Source organism: Haematobia irritans, chromosome 2 (genome assembly GCF_050003625.1).
Source record: "Haematobia irritans isolate KBUSLIRL chromosome 2, ASM5000362v1, whole genome shotgun sequence".
Lineage (NCBI taxonomy): Eukaryota > Metazoa > Arthropoda > Insecta > Diptera > Muscidae > Haematobia > Haematobia irritans.
In genome coordinates, this window is record NC_134398.1 from 11,731,393 (window position 1) to 11,752,982 (window position 21,590).

At 32.2% G+C, this 21,590-nt stretch overlaps 1 protein-coding gene across 2 annotated transcripts in view; it reads left to right on the forward strand.

Moving 5' to 3' along the window:
* The first annotated feature begins 8,886 nt into the window (after positions 1-8,886).
* Positions 8,887-21,590, forward strand: part of obst-B (obstructor-B) — a 64,365-nt gene continuing 51,661 nt past the window's right edge. Inside the window, exons 1-2 of one of the 2 annotated variants that reach the window (XM_075293360.1) lie at positions 8,887-8,996; positions 9,171-9,229. In XM_075293360.1, coding sequence (XP_075149475.1) covers positions 9,190-9,229 — 40 coding nt within the window. In that variant the 5' untranslated portion in view covers positions 8,887-8,996; positions 9,171-9,189. Of the gene's footprint in view, positions 9,050-9,170; positions 9,230-21,590 lie in introns of both variants that reach the window. The other variant, XM_075293361.1, reaches the window with a different exon arrangement.

Here is a 21,590-nt window from a genome sequence, read left to right on the forward strand (position 1 = left end):
TAAAAATTATTTATTTGGGAAAATATCACAAAATTTTTAATTCACATTCAAAACACTGAATTCGGATCACACCTTAAAAAGTGATGCAAATTCATTGCAACTGCTGTAGAAACAGTGGACATTCGGTCTATGACAAGTTCATATTACATTCATCGCTTCTCCGCCAATTTTGTACCTCTTCCAGACCCAAAAAGAATGTTTTCACTTCTTTTTTGACGACGCTTTTTTGCAGCATTATTAAGATATTAATTTATGAATAGTTTTAATATCAATTACTATTTTTATTCAACTAAATCATAAGTTCAACCACAGCTTTATTTCATAAATATCAGACTTCTACCACAACCCAAGTAATTCGATTGTGCATGAAAGACTGTAGTGGAACTTTCTGCGTTGTACGAGTATATACTTGTTTAATTTTTATAAAAATGTAAAATCGTAAATAAGTTTTCAAATTCTGGGGGGGGCTAACATTTTTCTGGGGGGGTCTAAGCCCCCTCCCCAGAGGCCTTCCTACGCTTATGAATTTTACTCATACTATTTTCTTCGCTGGGTATAAGAATTTACTACTGAAAAAGAAAATTTTATTCGCCGATAACAAAGCATTCGTAAAAATAAACAAAAACCGAACTAAAACAAAGTTTCCTCAAAATTAGTAAAATTTCTTATAAAATGATAATTGCGACTTCCTTTATAATAGAAAGTTTTTCATACATACGAACAACACTTGGCATAGAAAAATATTTTAGTTCATTCGTACTAAGAAGTATGCAATCCTTTCAAAACTTAAGGAAACACACTTGTTAGAATATAGGAAATTTTCCTAAATTTCTATTGTCTACCTGTAATCGATACCTGTCATCGTAATCGATGTGTTTGCGCGTGGGTGTAATCGATATGTTTGCGCGTCGGTTGTTTTTTCTAGTTGGAATCGCGTTGTTTTGGTATACGGAGAGATTGTTAAAAAATAATATGGTAAAATAATATAATAAATAACAAATAAAATATATAAAATATTTGTTATTTTAAATTAGTGAGAACAATTTTCGTTTTTAAAAATAAATCTATCAATGTTCGTGATAGTGTATAAAGGAAGAAAACACCAGCAGAATAACAACCCTTTCATTTGTCTTCATTTTGGAATCTTCAATTATCAGGTAATATTCAGTGACGCTAACCTTTTGGAACAAAAATGTTTTATGATTTTTTATATTTGTAGGTATTGAAATTGTAAAAGGAGGACAAAATCGTTAGGCAGCAACTTATTAAAAGTGAAAAGTACAAGAAGAAGAAAAAGTGCGTTTTATGAAAAGTACAAGAAGAAGAAAAAGTGCGTTTTACAGTTGATAATATCACACGGAAATTGGAAATAGTGGAATAATAAACTAATATTTCAAAGAGATTCGATGCTGTTGATTCTTAATAAATATATTCAATATATTAATAAAACATGTCTTTTATTGAAGATAAAATTGCTTATAGAAATAAATAAAATTGTATTTAAAAACGAAGGTAAGCAGTTCTAATTATGAAGTAAAAGTTTTACCACAAATGTTTAAGATTTGTCCAAATGAATGAAAAAATTTCAATAAAATCATTCCATATATGAATTCAAATTAGTTAAATTTTTTCATTCTGTAGTATAGTGGTACATAAATATTGGAAAATGTTAACTAATATATGGAATACATTATTCCTAATTTCTACGAAAATCACATCGTTCAAACAAATAAAAATGGCTTTGGCGCTATACGAAGTTCAACTTTCTTCACAATGAGTTCATTTTAACTTAAAGAAGGGGTCACTTTTTTCTGGGTGTATCATTTCTAAACCGCTGAATAGTCTAAGTGAGTCTGAAATATCGGACTGCCACTATAACTACCCTAAACTAATCTACCGTTTAATCGCCACCAAAATATTTGGATCTCAATTCGTTGGACTTTTGCTCCGTAGGAATTTTGGAGAGCCACTTTCATGCAACTTGTGATGGCATTATCGGAATTTTGAAGGTCAGAATATGTACCAAAGGTAGCCTACTCTAACAAATCTAAACTGATTGTAAAATTTGATGTTAATTCTGACATTTTTTGGTTTTGAATAATAAAATCAAAAAAGCACATATATCGCTTTAATTTACGGCCTTATCAATGGCCAACATTTTTATTTGTATACCCTCCACCATAGGATAGGATAGGGGGGTATATTAACTTTGTCATTCCGCTTGTAACACATCGAAATATTGCTCTAAGACCCCATAAAGTATATATATTCTGCGTCGTGGTGAAATTCTGAGTCGATCTAAGCATGTCTGTCCGTCCGTCCGTCTGTTGAAATCACGCTAACTTCCGAACGAAACAAGCTATCGACTTGAAACTTGGCACAAGTAGTTGTTATTGATGTAGGTCGGATGGTACTGCAAATGGGCCATATCGGTCTACTTTTACGTGTAGCCCCCATATAAACCGAACCCCAGGTTTGGCTTGCGGAGCCTCTAAAATAAGCATATTTCTTCCCATCTGGCTGAAATTTGGTACATGGCATTGGTCCATAATTATATATAGCCCCAAATAAAGGGTGATTCTTTTGAGGTTAGGATTTTCATGCATTAGTATTTGACAGATCACGTGGGATTTCAGACATGGTGTCAAAGAGAAAGATGCTCAGTATGCTTTGACATTTCATCATGAATAGACTTACGATCTGCCACAACGTCGAATTTTCAGTGAATGGGCCCTAGAAAAGTTGGCAGAAAATCCGCTTTTTTATCGACAAATTTTGTTCAGCGATGAGGCTCATTTCTGGTTGAATGGCTACGTAAATAAGCAAAATTGCCGCATTTGGAGTGAAGAGCAACCAGAAGCCGTTCAAGAACTGCCCATGAATCCCGAAAAATGCACTGTTTGGTGTGGTTTGTACGCTGGTGGAATCATTGGACCGTATTTTTTCAAAGATGCTGTTGGACGCAACGTTACGGTGAATGGCGATCGCTATCGTTCGATGCTAACAAACTTTTTGTTGCCAAAAATGGAAGAACTGAACTTGGTTGACATGTGGTTTCAACAAGATGGCGCTACATGCCACACAGCTCGCGATTCTATGGCCATTTTGAGGGAAAACTTCGGAGAACAATTCATCTCAAGAAATGGACCGGTAAGTTGGCCACCAAGATCATGCGATTTGACGCCTTTAGACTATTTTTTGTGGGGCTACGTCAAGTCTAAAGTCTACAGAAATAAGCCAGCAACTATTCCAGCTTTGGAAGACAACATTTCCGAAGAAATTCGGGCTATTCCGGCCGAAATGCTCGAAAAAGTTGCCCAAAATTGGACTTTCCGAATGGACCACCTAAGACGCAGCCGCGGTCAACATTTAAATGAAATTATCTTCAAAAAGTAAATGTCATGGACCAATCTAACGTTTCAAATAAAGAACCGATGAGATTTTGCAAATTTTATGCGTTTTTTTTAAAAAAAAGTTATCAAGCTCTTAACAAATCACCCTTTATAAACCGATCCCCAGATTTGGCTTGCGGAGCCTTTAAGAGAGACAAATTTCATCCCATCCGGCTGGAATTTGGTACATGGTGTTAGTATATGGTCTTTAACAACCATGCAAAAATTGGTCCACGTTGGTCCATAATTATATATAGCCCCCGTATAAACCGATTCCCAGATTTGGCTTGCGGAGTCTCTAAGAGAAGCAAATTTCATCCGATCCGGTTGAAATTTGGTACATGGTATTAGTATATGGTTTCTAACAGTCCTGCAAACATTGGTCCACGTCGGTCCATAATTATATATAGCCCCCATATAAACCGAACCCCAGATTTGGCTTGCGGAGCCTCTAAGAGAAGCAAATTTTATTCGGTCCGTCTGAAATTTGGTAAATGGTATTAGTATATGGTCTCTAACAACCATGCAAAAATTCGTCCACGTCGGTCCCTAATTATATATAGTCCCCATATAAACCGATCCCCAGATTTGGCGTGCGGAGCCTCTAAGAGAAGCAAATTTCATCCGATCCGGCTGAAATTTGGTACGTGGTGTTAGTATATGGTTTTTAACAACCATGCAAGGTACTTGGTCCACATCGGTCCATAATTATATATAGCCCCCATATAAACCGATCCCCAGATTTGGCTTGCGGAGCCTCTAAGAGAAACAAATTTCATTCGATCCGGTTGAAATTTGGTACATGGTGTTAGTATATGATTTATAACAACCCTGAGACATTGGTCCATATCGGCCCATAATTATATATAGCCCCCGTATAAACCGATCCCCAGATTTGGCTTGCGGAGCCTCTAAGAGAAGCAAATTTCATCCGATCCGGCTGAAATTTGGTACGTGGTGTTAGTATATGATCTTTAACAACCATGCAAAAATTGGTGCACGTCGGTCCATAATTATATATAGTCCCCGTACAAACCGATCCCCAGATTTGGCTTGCGGAGCCTCTAAGAGAAGCAAATTTCATTCGATCCGGTTTAAATTTGGTACGTGGTGTTAGTATATGATCTTTAACAACCATGTCAAAATTGGTCCATATCGGTCGATAATCATATATAGCCCCCATATAAACCGATTTGGTTTTGAAGCCTCTTGGAGGAGCAAATTGCATCCGATTCAGCTGAAATTGTGTGTTTTTTGTAACTATATGGACACTAAAAACCATGCAAAAATTAATCCCTATCGGTTCATAATTATATATAGCCCCCATAAAAACTAGTCTCCAGATTTGACCTCCAGTTTTCATCCGATCCGGTTGAAATTTGATACGTGGTCTTAATATGGTCTTTAATGGTTGGTCCATAATACATAATCATAGTAAAGGGTGATTCTTTTGAGGTTAGGATTTTCATGCATTAGTATTTGACAGATCACGTGGGATTTCAGACATGGTGTCAAAGAGAAAGATGCTCAGTATGCTTTGACATTTCATCATGAATAGACTTACTAACGAGCCACAACGTCGAATTTTCAGTGAATGGGCCCTAGAAAAGTTGGCAGAAAATCAGCTTTTTTATCGACAAATTTTGTTCAGCGATGAGGCTCATTTCTGGTTGAATGGCTACGTAAATAAGCAAAATTGCCGCATTTGGAGTGAAGAGCAACCAGAAGCCATTCAAGAACTGCCCATGCATCCCGAAAAATGCACTGTTTGGTGTGGTTTGTACGCTGGTGGAATCATTGGACCGTATTTTTTCAAAGATGCTGTTGGACGCAACGTTACGGTGAATGGCGATCGCTATCGTTCGATGCTAACAAACTTTTTGTTGCCAAAAATGGAAGAACTGAACTTGGTTGACATGTGGTTTCAACAAGATGGCGCTACATGCCACACAGCTCGCGATTCTATGGCCATTTTGAGGGAAAACTTCGGAGAACAATTCATCTCAAGAAATGGACCGGTAAGTTGGCCACCAAGATCATGCGATTTGACGCCTTTAGACTATTTTTTGTGGGACTACGTCAAGTCTAAAGTCTACAGAAATAAGCCAGCAACTATTCCAGCTTTGGAAGACAACATTTCCGAAGAAATTCGGGCTATTCCGGCCGAAATGCTCGAAAAAGTTGCCCAAAATTGGACTTTCCGAATGGACCACCTAAGACGCAGCCGCGGTCAACATTTAAATGAAATTATCTTCAAAAAGTAAATGTCATGGACCAATCTAACGTTTCAAATAAAGAACCGATGAGATTTTGCAAATTTTATGCGTTTTTAAAAAAAAAAAAGTTATCAAGCTCTTAACAAATCACCCTTTATTACCACAACCCAAGTAATTCGATTGTGGATGACAGTCTTTCGTAGAAGTCTCTACGCAATCCATGGTGGTGGGTACATAAGATTCCGCCTGGCCGAACTTATGTCCGTATACACTTGTTATACCCACCACCATAGGATGGGGGGTATATTAACTTTGTCATTCCGTTTGTAACACATCGAAATATTGCTCTAAGACCCCATAAAGTATATATATTCTGGGTCGTGGTGAAATTCTGAGTCGATCTGAGCATGTCCGTCCGTCCGTCCGTCCGTCCGTCCGTCTGTTGAAATCACGCTAACTTCCGAACGAAACAAGCTATCGACTTGAAACTTGGCACAAGTAGTTGTTATTGATGTAGGTCAGATGGTATTGCAAATGGGCCATATCGGTCCACTTTTACGTATAGCCCCCATATAAACGGACCCCAAAATTTGGCTTGCGAGGCCTCTAAGAGAAGCAAATTTCATCCGATCCGGCTGAAATTTGGTACATGGTGTTAGTATATGGTCTCTAACAACCATGCAAAAATTGGTCCACATCGGTCCATAATTATATATAGCCCCCATATAAACCGATCCCCCGATTTGGCTTGCGAGGCCCCTAAGAGAAGCAAATTTCATCCGATCGGGCTGAAATTTGGTACATGGTGTCAGTATATGGTCTCTAACAACCGTGCAAAAATTGGTCCACATCGGTTGATAATTATATATAGCCCCCATATAAACCGATCCCCCGATTTGGCTTGCGAGGCCTCTACGAGAAGCAAATTTCGTCCGATCCGGCTGAAATTTGGTACATGGTGTTAGTATATGGCCTCTAACAAGCATGCAAAAATTGGTCCACATCGGTCCATAATTATATATAGCCCCCATATAAACCGATCCCCCGATTTGGCTTGCGAGGCCGCTAAGAGAAGCAAATTTCATCCGATCCGGCTGAAATTTTGTACGTGATGTTAGTATATGGTCTATAACAACCATGCAAAAATTGGTCCACATCGGTTCATAATTATATATAGCCCACATATAAACCGATCACCAGATTTGACCTCCGGAACCTCTTGGAAGACCAAAATTCATCTGATTCAGTTGAAATTTGGTACGTGGTGTTAATATATGGCCTCAAACTCCCATGCAAAAATTGGTCGATATCGGTCCAAAATTATATATAGGCCCCATATAAACCGATCCCCAGATTTGACCTCCAGAGCCCTTGGAAGAGCAAAATTCTTGCCATTCGGTTGAAATTTGGTACGTGATGTTAGTATATGGTATCCAACAACCATGCAGGAATTGGTTCCTATCAGTCCATAATTATATATAGCTCCCATATAAACCGATCCCCAGATTTGACCTCCGGTGCCTTTTGGAGAAGCAAAATTCATCCGATCTGTTTGAAATTTGGTCCGTGGTGGTAGTATATGATATTTAACAACCATGCCAAAAGTGGTCTATATCAGTCCACAATCGTACATAGCCCCATATAAACCGATCCCGAGATTTGGTTTTGGAACCACTTGGAGGAGCAAATTTCATCCGAGTGAGTTGAAATTTGGTACATTGTGCTAGTATATGGTCGTTAACAACCATGCCTAACTAGATCCATATCGGTCTATACTTATATATGGCCCTCAGATAAATCGATCCTCAATCACACAAAAGTTGGTCCATATCAAGTTCATAATTGTATATAGCCCCCATATAAGCGACCCCCATATTTCAATTCTGGCTCTCTACGTACAAAAAGTCCATATCGATTCGTAATTATTTGTAGACTTAACTATACATAACTTTTTTGTCTAATATATACCATGTATGGACTAAATCACAGTCTTTCGTAGAAGTTTCTACGCAATCCATAGTGGTGGGTACATAAGATTCGGCCTGGCCGAACTTGCGGCCGTATGTACTTGTTCATATATATTTTTATACCCTCCATCATAGGATGGGGGTATATTAACTTTGTCATTCCGTTTGTAACACATCGAAATATTGCTCTAAGACCCCATAAAGTATATATATTCTGGGTCGTGGTGAAATTCTGAGTCGATCTAAGCATGTCCGTCCGTCCGTCCGTCTGTTGAAATCACGCTAACTTCCGAACGAAACAAGCTATCGACTTGAAACTTGGCACAAGTAGTTTTTATCGATGTAGGTCGGATGGTATTGAAAATGGGCCATATCGGTCCACTTTTACGTATAGCCCCCATATAAAGGGACCCTCAGATTTGGCTTGTGGAGCCTCTAACAGAAGCATATTTCATCCGATCCGGCTGAAATTTGGTACATGGTGTTGGTATAGGGTCTCTAACAATCATGCAAAAATTGGTCCACATTGGTCCATAATTATATATAGCCCCCATATAAACCGATCCCCAGATTTGGCTTGCGGAGCCTCAAAGAGAAGCAAATTTCATCCGATCCAGCTGAAATTTGGTACATAATGGTGGTATATGGTCTCTAACAACTATGCAAAAATTGGTCCACATCGGTTCATAATTATATATAGCCCCCATATAAACCGATCCCCAGATTTGGTTTTGAAGCCTCTTCGAGGAGCAAATTGCATCCGATTCAGTTGAAATTTTGAGTGTTTTGTAACTATATAGACACTAAAAACCATGCAAAATTTAATCCCTATCGGTCCATAATTATATATAGCCCCCATAAAAACTAGTCTCCAGATTTCATCCGATCCGGTTGAAATTTGATACATGATCTTAGTATAAGGTCTTTAACAACCATGCCAAAATTGGTACATATCGGTTCATAATCATAGTATTACCACAACCCAAGTAATTCGATTGTGGATGACAGTCTTTCGTAGAAGTTTCTACGCAATCCATGGTGGTGGGTACATAAGATACGGCCTGGCCAAACTTACGGCTGTATATAGTTGTTCATATATTTGTTTGATTTATTTTCTCCAATAATTATCAAACCACCCTTCTATCATTCAAAGAGTCTTTGTCTTAAAAGACATGCAGCAAAAAAAAAAATTGTTAAGCTGAGGTTAAGTTTTTTTCTACAAATGTAGTGGTGTTGTGGCTTTAACATTTTATATTTTTTTTAACAAAATCAAAAAAACTGACATATTTTATTTTCCATTATTTAACATGGATACAACCTTCAGTGACTTCTAGTCTTTTTAGTGAACGCGAAGAGAGCGAATCATAACCGGATTAATAAAAGTGTACATTGCAGTGTTTTTTAGAAAACAAGGAAAAAAAGTAAAGAAAATATTAAAAAATTAAAAAAAAAAAAAAAACGAAATTGAGAAAAAGTATATATTAAAAAGAAATTTTTAAAAAATAATTTAAAATAACACAAATAAAAAAATTGAATTAATATAAAAAAACACATGAAATTTGATATTCAAAAAATATTTAAATTTTTAATTGTAGAAAATCCACATCCTCAAATATGGCCTTTTTAAAAGTGTGCATATTTGCCATGGTAATAGGTAAGTGTTTTGTGATTTTGTTTGACATATAAGTCACTCATTCGCTATTAATTAAAGTCTCAAAACTTTAAGGAGTTGAGCAATCCATACCGGGTCCAGCTTATAACCTTGTGATGTGATCTATATAAGTGGTTTTCTTCTTTATTTTGTGTGTTTTTTGAATACATTTATCAATTAATAAAAACTTGTTTCCTCAAATGTTAATACCACTATAAAAATTAATTGTCCCAAATGAAGAGGGAGAAAACCTGCATACAAAACCTGTAGTGTGGGCTATGTTTTGCAAAACTTTTTTTTTGGGGGGAATCGTAGTGAATTTAAAAATAATCATATATTCCCAGAAGTAATTGGTAAAGATCCATAATTTTGAGAGTTAAATGGCCTTGCTGCGTTGTTGATAATTGTATAGAAGATCTTTAATGACTTCAGGGAGAATTGAAGGGAAAATAAAATATCCGTATATATCATTGATTCTGGGAAATCGCCTTCAAAGATAAAATGGTTATTAAGAAAAGAACAAGAAGGTCTTCTTTAGAATATTTTATAATTGAAAGTAATGCAATAATCAAGAATTAATTAAGTAAATAATCTTAAATACATCCCCACCTCAGACTTGAATAAATAAAATTATCAATGTAGATTACCTTGTTTATAGAGTGGCTGACATCAGGTTGTTATCATTTCCAAACCTTTCATCTAACAATTGACAGATTTATTACAGCGGTAGTTTATTTTATTGTACAAAAGCATTTTAATATATTGTTTTTCTAAACAATTTTTTTTATTTCTATAGAAAATTTTGTCAAAATTTTATTTTTATAAAAACTTTCATCAACATTTTATTTATATAGAAAATTTTGTCAAAATTTTATTTCTATAGAAAATTTTGTCAAAATTTTGTTTCTTCAATTCAATTCAATTTCTTTATTGTTTAATAATAGTTACAATATTCATTTATATATATATGTTTCTATAGAAAATTTTTTCAATATTTCATTTTTATGAACAATTCTGTCAAATATCTATTACTATAGAATATTTTGTCAATTTTTTTTCATATATTTCATTTCTATAAACAATTTTGTCAAATATTTATTACTATAGAAAACTTTTTCAAAATTTAATTTCAACAGAAAATTTTGTCAAAATTTTATTTCTATAGACAATTATGTCAAAATTTAATTTCTATAGAAAATTTTGTCAAAATTTTATTTCTACAGAAAATTTTGTCAATATTTTATTTCTACAGAAAATTTTGTCAATATTTTATTTCTATAGGAAACTTTGTCAAAATTTTATTTCTAAAGAAAATGTTTATCAAAATTTTAGTTCTACAGAAAATGTTGTCAAAATTTTATTTCTATAGAAAATTTTGTCAAAATTTTATTTCTACAGAAAATTATATCAATATTTATTTCAAGAAAAATTTCTGTAAAAATTTTATTACTATAGAAAATTTTGTTTAAATTTTATATCTATAGAAAACTTTGTAAAAATTTTATTTCTGTAGAAAACTTTGTCCAAATTTTATTTCTACAGAAAGTTTTGCTACAATTTTTATTTCTATAGAAAATGTTGTCAAAATTTTATTTCTATAAAAAATGTGGTCAAAATTTTATTTCTATAGAAAATTTTGTCAAAATTTTATATCTAAAATTTTTTCAAAATTTTATTTCTATAGAGAATTTTTATCAACATTTTATTTCCACAGAAAATTTTTATCAAAATTTTATTTCTACAGAAAATTTTGTCAAAATTTTATTTCTATAGAAAATTTTGTCAAAATTTTATTTCTATAGAAAATTTTGTCAAAATTTTACTTCTACAGAAAATTATATCAATATTCTATTTCTATAAAAAAATTCTGTCAAAATTTTTTTTCTAACGAAAATGTTTATCAAAATTTTATTTCTATAGAAAATTTTGTCAAAATTTAATTTCTGTAGAAAATTTTGTCAAGCTTTTATTTCTATAGAAAATTTTGTCAAAATTTTATTTCTACAGAAAATTTTGTCAATATTTTATTTCTATAGAAAACTTATTAATTTTATTTTTATAGAAAATTTTGTCAATATTTTATTTCTATAAAAAAATTATGTCAAAATTTTATTGCTATAGAAAATTTTGTCAAAATTTTATTTCTACAGAAAATTATATCAATATTTATTTCTAGAAAAATTTCTGCAAAAATTTTATTACTATAGAAAATTTTGTTTAAATTTTATATCTATAGAAAACTTTGTAAAAATTTTATTTCTGTAGAAAACTTTGTAAAAATTTTATTTCTATAGAAAATTTTGTCAAAATTTTATTTCTATAAAAAATTTTGTCAAAATTTTATTTCTACAGAAAATTTTTATCAAAATTTTATTTCTACAGAAAATTTTGTAAAAATATTATTTCTACAGAATTTTTTTTCAAAATTGTATTTCTATAGAGAATTTTGTCAAAATTTTATTTCTATAAAACATTTTGTCAAAATTTTATTTCTATAAAAAATTTTGTCAAAATTTTATTTCTACAAAAATTCTGTCAAAGTTTTATTTCTATAGAAACCTTTGTAAATATTTTATTTCTGTAGAAAACTTTGTCAAAATTTTATTTCTACAGAAAGTTTTGCTACAATTTTTATTGTTATAGAAAAATTTGAAAAAATTTTATTTCTATAGAAAATTTTTTCAAAATTTTATTTCTATAGAAAATTTTGTCAATATTTTATTTCTATAGAGAATTTTGTCAAATTTTTATTTCTAAAGAAAGTTTTTATCAAAATTTTATTTCCACAGAAAATTTTTATCAAATTTTTTATCCACAGAAAATTTTTATCAAAATTTTATTTCTACAGAAAATTTTGTCAAAATTTTATTTCTATAGAACATTTTGTCAAAATTTTATTTCTACAGAAAATTATATCAATATTTTATTTCTATAAAACAATTTTTATCAAAATTTTATTTCTACAGAAAATTTTGTTAAAATTTTATTTCTATAGAAAATTTTGTAAAAATTTTATTTCCATAAAAAAAAATTTATTTCTATAAAAAATTCTGTCAAAATTTTATTTCTATAGAAAATTTTGTCAACATTTTATTTCTATAGAAAATTTTGTCGAAATTTTATTTTTATAAAAACTTTCATCAACATGGAGCCACCGTGGTGCAATGGTTAGCATGCCCGCCGTGCATACATAAGGTCGTGGGTTCGATTCCTGCTTCGACCGAACACCAAAAAGTTTTTCAGCGGTGGATTACCCACCTCAGTAATGCTGGTGACATTTCTGAGGGTTTCAAAGCTTCTCTAAATGGTTTCACTGCAATGTGGAAAGCCGTTCGGACTCGGCTATAAAAAGGAGTTCCCTTGTCATTGAGCTTAACATGGAATCGGGCAGCACTCAGTGATAAGAGAGAAGTTCACCAATGTGGTATCACAATGGACTGAATAGTCTAAGTGAGCCTGATACATCGGGCTGCCAGCTAACCTAACCTAACCTTTATCAACATTTTATTTTATTGAAAATTTTGTCAAAATTTTATTTCTACAGAAAATTTTGTCAACATTTTATTTCTATAGACAATTTTTTTAATATTTCATTTCTATAAACAATTCTGTCAAATATTTATTACTATAGAAAATTTTGTCAAAATTTAATTTCTATAGAAAATTTTGTCAAAATTTTATTTCTATAGAAAATTTTAACAAAATTTTACTTCTACACAAAGTTTTATTACAATTTTTATTTCTATAGAAAATATTGTAAAAATTTTATTTCTATAGAAAATTTTAACAAAATTTTACTTCTACAGAAAGTTTTGTTACAATTTTTATTTCTATAGAAAATATTGTCAAAATTTTGTTTCTATAGAAAATTTGGTCTAAATTTTATTTCTATAGAAAATTTTGTCAAAATTATATTCTTTCAGAAAGTTTTGTTACAATTTTTATTTATATAGAAAATTTCATCAAGATTTTCTTTCTATAGAAAATGTTGTCAAAATTCTATAAAAAATTATGTCAAAATTTTATTTCTATAGAAAATTTTTCAAAATTTTATTTCTATAGAGAGGTACTTAGTTGGAGAGGCGTGTTTTGCTAAATCTACCAAAACATCACGAATTTTGCCAATCCACCAAACAGTAAAAAAACTACCATTCTACCAACTGTGGTTTCCCTTATTATTCTTCGTTCAGCGGTGGATGATCCCACATCAGTAATGCTGGTGACATTTCTGAGGGTTACAAAGCTTCTCTAAGTGGTTTCACTGCAATGTGGAACGCCGTTCGGACTCGGCTATAAAAAGGAGGTCTCTTGGCATTGAACTTAACATGGAATCGGGTAGCAGTCAGTGATAACAGAGACGTTGACCAAAGTGGTATCACAATTTACTGAGTAGTCTAAATGAGCCTGATACATCGGGCTGCCACCTAACCTAACCTAACCATGGTAACGACACAAGAAATGATCCGAAAAATGAAAGCCAGATTTGATCGAAATTTACGCCGCGGTAGTAGAAAAATTGTTCGTGAACTGAACATATCGCGAGAACAAATATTGAAGAATAAGCTTGGTCTTACGCCATTGAAGTCCCAAACAACACAAGAGCTCATTGATGCACAAAAATGTTAAATTAGAAAGAGTCAAGGAATTACATTCGAATTTGGTTTTCTTCTATGAGAAGCCATTCTAAATTGAGGAGTTTGCGAACAACCCAAATGATCGTATGTGCTGGTCAAAGACACACAATCGATTGTCCACCAGAACTTAAGAGCGGCCAATGACAATGGTGGTGGCCGTCGTAACGCCCTATGATCGCTCTCCTCTCGTATGCATCGGTCGTGGAAAAATGTGCTAGAGACAGTATTGAAACCCTGGGCAGTCTTGAAGCCCGGCAGGCGTTAGCCAAAAAAGACTTAAAACGGAGGTTCCTCGCTTCATTTCTATCCTACAATGGCCACCAAATCTCCGGACTTCATTCATGGTTAGGTTAGGTTAGGTGGCAGCCCGATGTATCAGGCTCACTTAGACTATTCAGTCCATTGTGATACCACATTGGTGAACTTCTCTCTTATCACTGAGTGCTGCCCGATTCCATGTTAAGCTCAATGACAAGGGACCTCCTTTTTATAGCCGAGTCCGAACGGCGTTCCATATTGCAGTGAAACCACTTAGAGAAGCTTTGAAACATTCATGGTTGCACAGTTCGTAGAATTCTACCTATTAGTATGGAAGATTGTTTACTGTTTGGTAGATTGGTAGAATTCCTGATGTTTTGGTAGATTTTGCAAAACAAGCTATAGAATAAAATTTGGACAAAATTTTTTACAGAAATAAAATTTTGACAAAATTTTCTATGGAAATAAGATTTTGACAAAATTTTCTATAGAAATAAAATTTTGACAAAATTTTCTGTAGAAATAAAATTTTTATAAAATTTTCTATAGAAATAAAATATTCACACAATTTTCTATAGAAATAAAAATCAGGGTCAATAAAACTTGAAACTCGCAGGCGTTAGCCAAGAATGACTTAAACCGGAGGTTCCTCGCTTCATTTCTATCCTACAATGGCCACCAAATCTCCGGAATTCATTCCTGGTTGCACAGTTCGTTGAATTCTACCTGGTATTGAAGATTTTTTACTGTTTGGTAGATTGGTAGAATTCCTGATGTTTTGGTAGATTTTGCAAAACAAGGTATAGAATAAAATTTTGACAAAATTGTGTATAGAAATAAAATTTTGACAAAATTTTCTGGAGAAATAAGATTTTGATAAAATTTTCTATAGAAATAAAATTTTGACAAAATTTTTTATAGAAATAAAATTTTGACAAAATTTTTTATAGAAATAAAATTTTGACAAAATTTTTTGTAGAAATAAAATTTTGATAAAATTTTCTATAGAAATAAAATTTTGACAAAATTGTGTATAGAAATAAAATTTTGACAAAATTTTCTATAGAAATAAAATTTTGACAAAATTTTCGATAAAAATAAAATGTTGACAAAATTTTCTATAGAAATAAAATTTTGACAAAATTTTCTATAGAAATAAAATTTTGACAAAATTTTCTGGAGAAATAAGATTTTGATAAAATTTTCTATAGAAATAAAATTTTGACAAAATTTTCTATAGAAATAAAATTTTGACAAAATTTTTTATAGAAATAAAATGTTGACAAAATTTTTTGTAGAAATAAAATTTTGATAAAATTTTCTATAGAAATAAAATTTTGACAAAATTTCCTATAGAAATAAAATTTTGACAAAATTTTCTATAGAAATAAAAATTAGACAAAATATTCTATAGAAGTAAATTTTTTTCCTAGAAATAAAATTGTGATAAAATTGTCTATAGAAATAAAAACAAATTTTTCTATAGTTTACCGTTTCATGTTCTGGCATAAAGACTAACTATTTCCTTATTTTATGCGTCCACAGTGTGTTCATCTGCTAGGAATATATTGTATAAAATAATCGACTCCATAGTCGTACCACTTGAGTTTATCACTAATTTGATGCATTTTAATTGGTTTCAATTACTACCGGATTTCAATCGGATCGACTCCATTCTCTTCATAAACAAGACAGTATTTACAATCTCCCAAATAAAACTGTTAATTGTTGCTATGATAACATAATCACTGAACTCTCTATACAATCATGGCAATAGGAACAGTACCAGCAATATTGAGCAGCGTCTCTTATACATGATTTCTTTCACAAAATCTGGCTAAACAATTGCAACTGAACAATCAGCAACAAATACAAAAACTATATTTTGTCCAGCCACTGCCTCCTCCAGCGGACCGTAGACTTTTGTTGACAGTCTTAAAGGTAATTTAATTTGATTTCAATGTTAACTTTGATGTTGTTACAACGTTGTTTTTGTTATTACTACCCAAGCTGTTGCTCACGTCTGTCTGGTTGTTTATACTTCAGCTTCATTCATTGTATGCCATGTTCCTTTGTATTCACTTTTTGGGGGGAGGGGAGTAAACAAATCAAGTTATGCACTAATTATTTGACAGTTGAAAGTCATATTCATTTGTTTGTCGCTCTTGTCTAACCAGAGCACAGTGGTACTAATCATGAATAAAACACAAAAAAATGATACAACTATTGAAGATACCATCAAAAAAACCAGTGTCATTCATTATGTTTGGAGTTGCTCACAAGGGCAATAACAAAACGTATGTAAGACACATAAAGCCTATATTGCCTGAGAAATACCCATATTTATACTCAAAGCTTGAATTTCTCTTCCGATTTGCATGGACAGTGCATGTTCCTCTTATGTGACACTTTTGCAATGACAAGAGTTCATTTCTTTTTCGAATCAATTTATTGTGTTCAACAACCAGTTGACCATGAATATGAGAGCAACACCAAGTGTTTTAAAAGAGGGTAAACGAGGTGGCAGCAAAGAAGAGAGACAGACCCTGGGATTTGTCATCAACAAGAGATATACTCGAGAGAAGTGTAGGACAAGTTAGTTTTTTGTCTTTTTTTGCTCACATATCACCTTGGCTTGTTGGAAGAGATACCATAAAAGGGAACAAGGATTTAATGAAGATAGTTGAGGAAGTTTTATCGACCTTGATTGAAACAACAAATTTGCAAATTTTGTTGACAAAATCAGAAGTTAATAATTAATTTGGAAATTTTAGTAATAATGTTTAATGGAGCAATTCTTTGACAAATCACAAATATTGGTGGAGAACATCTCTCTCATCAATGAGTACCATGCTACTACACAATATTGCTATTTAACCTGTGTGTAGAGAAGTAAAGCAGTAACATTAAACGGTTTCCTGTACACTGAAACAAATATTTAGATTAGATTTTATTAATTACAAAACATGTATTGTACATGTACAAATATTTATGTGGTATTAAAGATTACGCAACCTAAATTATAGGACACGGAATTTACACAATATTAAGGACAAATTTCTTTAAAATAATGAAATTTTGTGCACAGAATGCAAAGATATCATTACTTCAAACTTTTTTTTATAAAATTTAGGACAAATTTTTTTTTGGAAATTTGCGTCCCTCCGTTAAAGTCGTATATCTTTGATCTAAGGCAAATTATCATTGAAGTAAAGAAATACATTTTTGATTGAAAGAAATCGTCCTTAAATTAACTGAAATATTGAATCTTTATAATTTTCATAATTTTATTTTTTTTTTGGTCCTAGAAATTTTTCAACTAAAATTTTAACAAAATATTAAAAACTATTCCTTTAAAAATGTAATTGATTCAATTGATTCAATTAATTTATTTAATTTTTTTCAATTAAAATTTTAATAGATATCTAAAAAAATCAATTAATTTTTTTTTTTAATTCAAGTAATTCTTAATTAAAAGAGAAACTAATCACAAAAATTAGTTATAGTGTTAATTTTTTTATTGAATCGTTTATTATTTTTTAACGACGTTGGTGATTGATTCACCCACCATAGGATGGGGGGTATATTAACTTTGCCATTCCGTTTGTAACACATCGAAATATTGCTCTAAGACCCCATAGAGTATATATATTCTGGGTTGTGGTGAAATTCTGAGTCGATTTGAGCATGTCCGTCCGTCCATCCGTCTGTTGAAATCACACTAACTTCCGAACGAAACAAGCTATCGACTTGAAACTTGGCACAAATAGTTGTTATTGATGTAGGTCGGACGGTATTGCAAATGGGCCATATCGGTCCACTTTTACGTATAGCCCCCATATAAACGGACCCCCAAATTTGACTTGCGATTGCTCTAAGAGAAGCAATTTTCATCCGATCCGGCTGAAATTTGGTACATGGTGTTAGTATATGGTCTTTAACAACCATGCAAAAATTGGTCCACATCGGTCCATAATTATATATAGCCCCCATATAAACTGATCCCCCGATTTGGCTTGCGGAGCCTCTAAGAGAACCCAATTTCATCCGATCCGGTTGAAATTAGGTACATGGTGTTGATATATAGTCACTAACAACCACGCAAAAACTGGTCCATATCGATCCACTTTTACGTATATACCCCATATAAACGGACCCCCAAATTTGACTTGCGATTGCTCTAAGAGAAGCAAATTTCATTCGATCCGGCTGAAATTTGGTACATGGTGTTAGTATATGGTCTCTAACAACCATGCAAAAATTGGTCAATATCGGTCCATAATTACATACAGCCCCCATATAAACCGATCCCCCGATTTGGCTTGCGGAGCCTCTAAGAGAACCCGATTTCATCCGATCCGTCTGAAATTTGGTATGTGGTGTTATGGACCATGCACAAATTGGTCCATATCGGTCCATAATTATATATAGCCCCAATATACACCGTTCCCCAGATTTCACCTCCGGAGCCTCTTGGAGGAGCAAAATTCATCCGATCCGGTTGAAAGTTGGTATGTGGTGTTAGTATATGATCTATAACAACCATGCACAAATTCGTCCATATCGGTCCATAATTATATATAGACCCCATATACACCGATCCCCAGATTTGACTTTCGGAGCCTCTTTGAGAAGCAAAATTCATCCGATCCGGTTGAAATTTGGTATGTTGTGTTAGTATATGGTCTATAACAACCATGCAAAAAATTGGTCCACATCGGTCCATAATTATATATAGCCACCATATAAACCGGTCCCCAGATTTGACCTCCGGAACCTCTTGGAGGAGCAAAATTCATCCGATCCGGTTGAAATTTGGTATATGGTGTTAGTATATGGTCTATAACAACCATGCACAAATTGGTCCATATCGGTCCATAATTATATATAGCCCCCATATACACCGATCCCAAGATTTCACCTCCGGAGCCTCTTGGAGGAGCAAAATTCATCTTATCCGGTTGAAATTTGGTACGTGGTGTCAGTATATGGTCTCTAACAACTAAGCAAAAAGTGGTCCATGTCGGTGCATAATTATATATAGCCCCCATATACACCGATCCCCAGATTTGACCTCCGGAGCCTCTTTGAGAAGCAAAATTCATCCCATCCGGTTGAAATTTGGTATGTTGTGTTAGTATATGGTCTATAACAACCATGCAAAAATTGGTCCATATCAGTCCATAATTATATATAGCCCACATATAAACCGATCCCCAGATTTGGCTTGCGAAGTCTCCAAGAGAAGCAAATTTCAACCAAGCCGGTTGTAATTTGGAACATGGTGTTAGTATATGATACTTACCCCCATATAAAACGTTCTCCAGATTTCACCTCCGGAGCCTCTTACAGGAGCAAAATTTATCCGAGCCAGTTGAAATTTGGTACGTGGTGTCAGTATATGGTCTCTAATTATATATAGCCCCCATATAAACCGATCCCCAGATTTGACCTCCGGAGCCTCTATGAGAAGCAAAATTCATCCGATCCGGTTGAAATAATCTAACATACCAACATTTTACTTCTAGAGAAAATTTTGTCACAATTTTATTACTATACAAAGTTTTGTCAAATATTTATTGCTGTTGAAAATTTTGTCAAAATTTTATTTCTGTAGAAAATTTTGTTAAAATTTTATTTCTGTAGAAAAATTTGTCAAAATTTTATTTCTATAGAAAATTTTGTCAAAATTTTGTTTCTATAGAAAATTATGTCAACATTTTAGTTCTATAGAAAATTTTGTCGAACTGAATTATACACGTATTTAATCCGCCTTTTTTTTTTGTTTAATATATCCCCCGTATGGTCTAACTTACAATTTAGAAGACAGTGTTAGGGATTTTTTAAGATACCTTACCAACGGCAAGTGTTACCGCAACCCAAGTAATTCGATTGTTGATGATAGTCTTTAGTAGAAGCTTCTACGCAATCCATGGTGGAGGGTACATAAGATTCGACCTGGCCGAACTTACGGCCGTATATACTAGTTTTTTGATTGAAATGTCTTCAATCACAGAAATGATAGTATCAATAAAAAAATTAAATGAAAGTCAACTAAATAATTAATTGATCCAATTAAAAAACTAGTTGATACTATTAATTTTTATGATTGATTTTTGTTTCAATTAAAAACAATTGTTGAATCAATTAAAATTTTAATTGAATATTTTTTAAAACTCAATTTAGACGTTGATTGGAAAAATTTTAGTGAAATTTTTATCTGTGTACCTACACAGAAAAAAATTTCACGAAAATTTTTCCAATTAAAATCTTAATTGAGTTTTAAAAAATATTCAATTAAAAATTTAATTGAAGCAACAAATTTTTTAATTGAAATAAAAAGCAATCACACAAATTAATAGTATCAATTAATTTTTTAATTGGATCAATTAATTTTTTAATTGATACTATCATTTCTGTGATTGAAGACATTTCAATTAAAAAATTAATTGGATCAATTAATTTCGTGATTGATTCAGAAAAAAATTTCTTTGTGTGTAGGATTCGGCCTGGTCGAAATTTCAATCGTATATGAGGCCCAATATTTGTTGGACCATCCTCGAATTACAAAATTCAATGTAATATTATATTTTAATTACATATTAATGTTTTGTTTTTGTTTTCTTTTTTCGTCTAAAAATTATTTAATATAGTTTTACCACACATTTCATGCATATCTGAAATAAAGGTAAAATTAAATGGATGATTATAGTACTATTCATCAAACCTATGATCAATGGATATATGAGATTAAGAGAAAACGTAACTGCATAGTATTAGTTATGGTTTATTTGAAATCAATGTAATTTAAATATGTATAGATTGCAATGTGACTCTTATTTAAATATATTCTTATTCACGCTTTGCAATGCAAACTCCTAAATGTAGGCTATATTATATTCAGTTTAAATATGTTTTGTATAATTTACCATATTTCAAATGGGCGATGAACATTGTAAATACTATGATATATAATTTATTGAAACACTAATCCATAGGTGTTAATTTAATTCAGTATTGAAAATTTACTATACAAATAAACATTGATAAAACATTGTACAAAAAATAGGAAAAATTATTTCAAATTGGGAGATATATAAAATTTGGATTGCTTGCAATCAGAGTAATATTAAGGGCTAATTAATTTCTTATAATTGGCGACTATCTTAAAAAGTTTCAGGATCTTTAAATGCAATTTTTAATCAAACAAAATTTATCAATAAAATTGCTTAAATTGGGGATTTTGATATTTTTTCTTATCGTTAAAATTGTCAGAATTTTTTTAAAATATATTCGCCAAAAAATGTATTATTATTATACCAATATAAGCAATACTAAGCCAGTAGAATATTCGCGAGACCCTATCATAAGACTATATTTAAATTTATGAAATATATACTCCATTTCGCACACTCACACACATTCTCACATATATTACGTTATTGTAAGGCTTATACAAAAGGAAGTAGTTT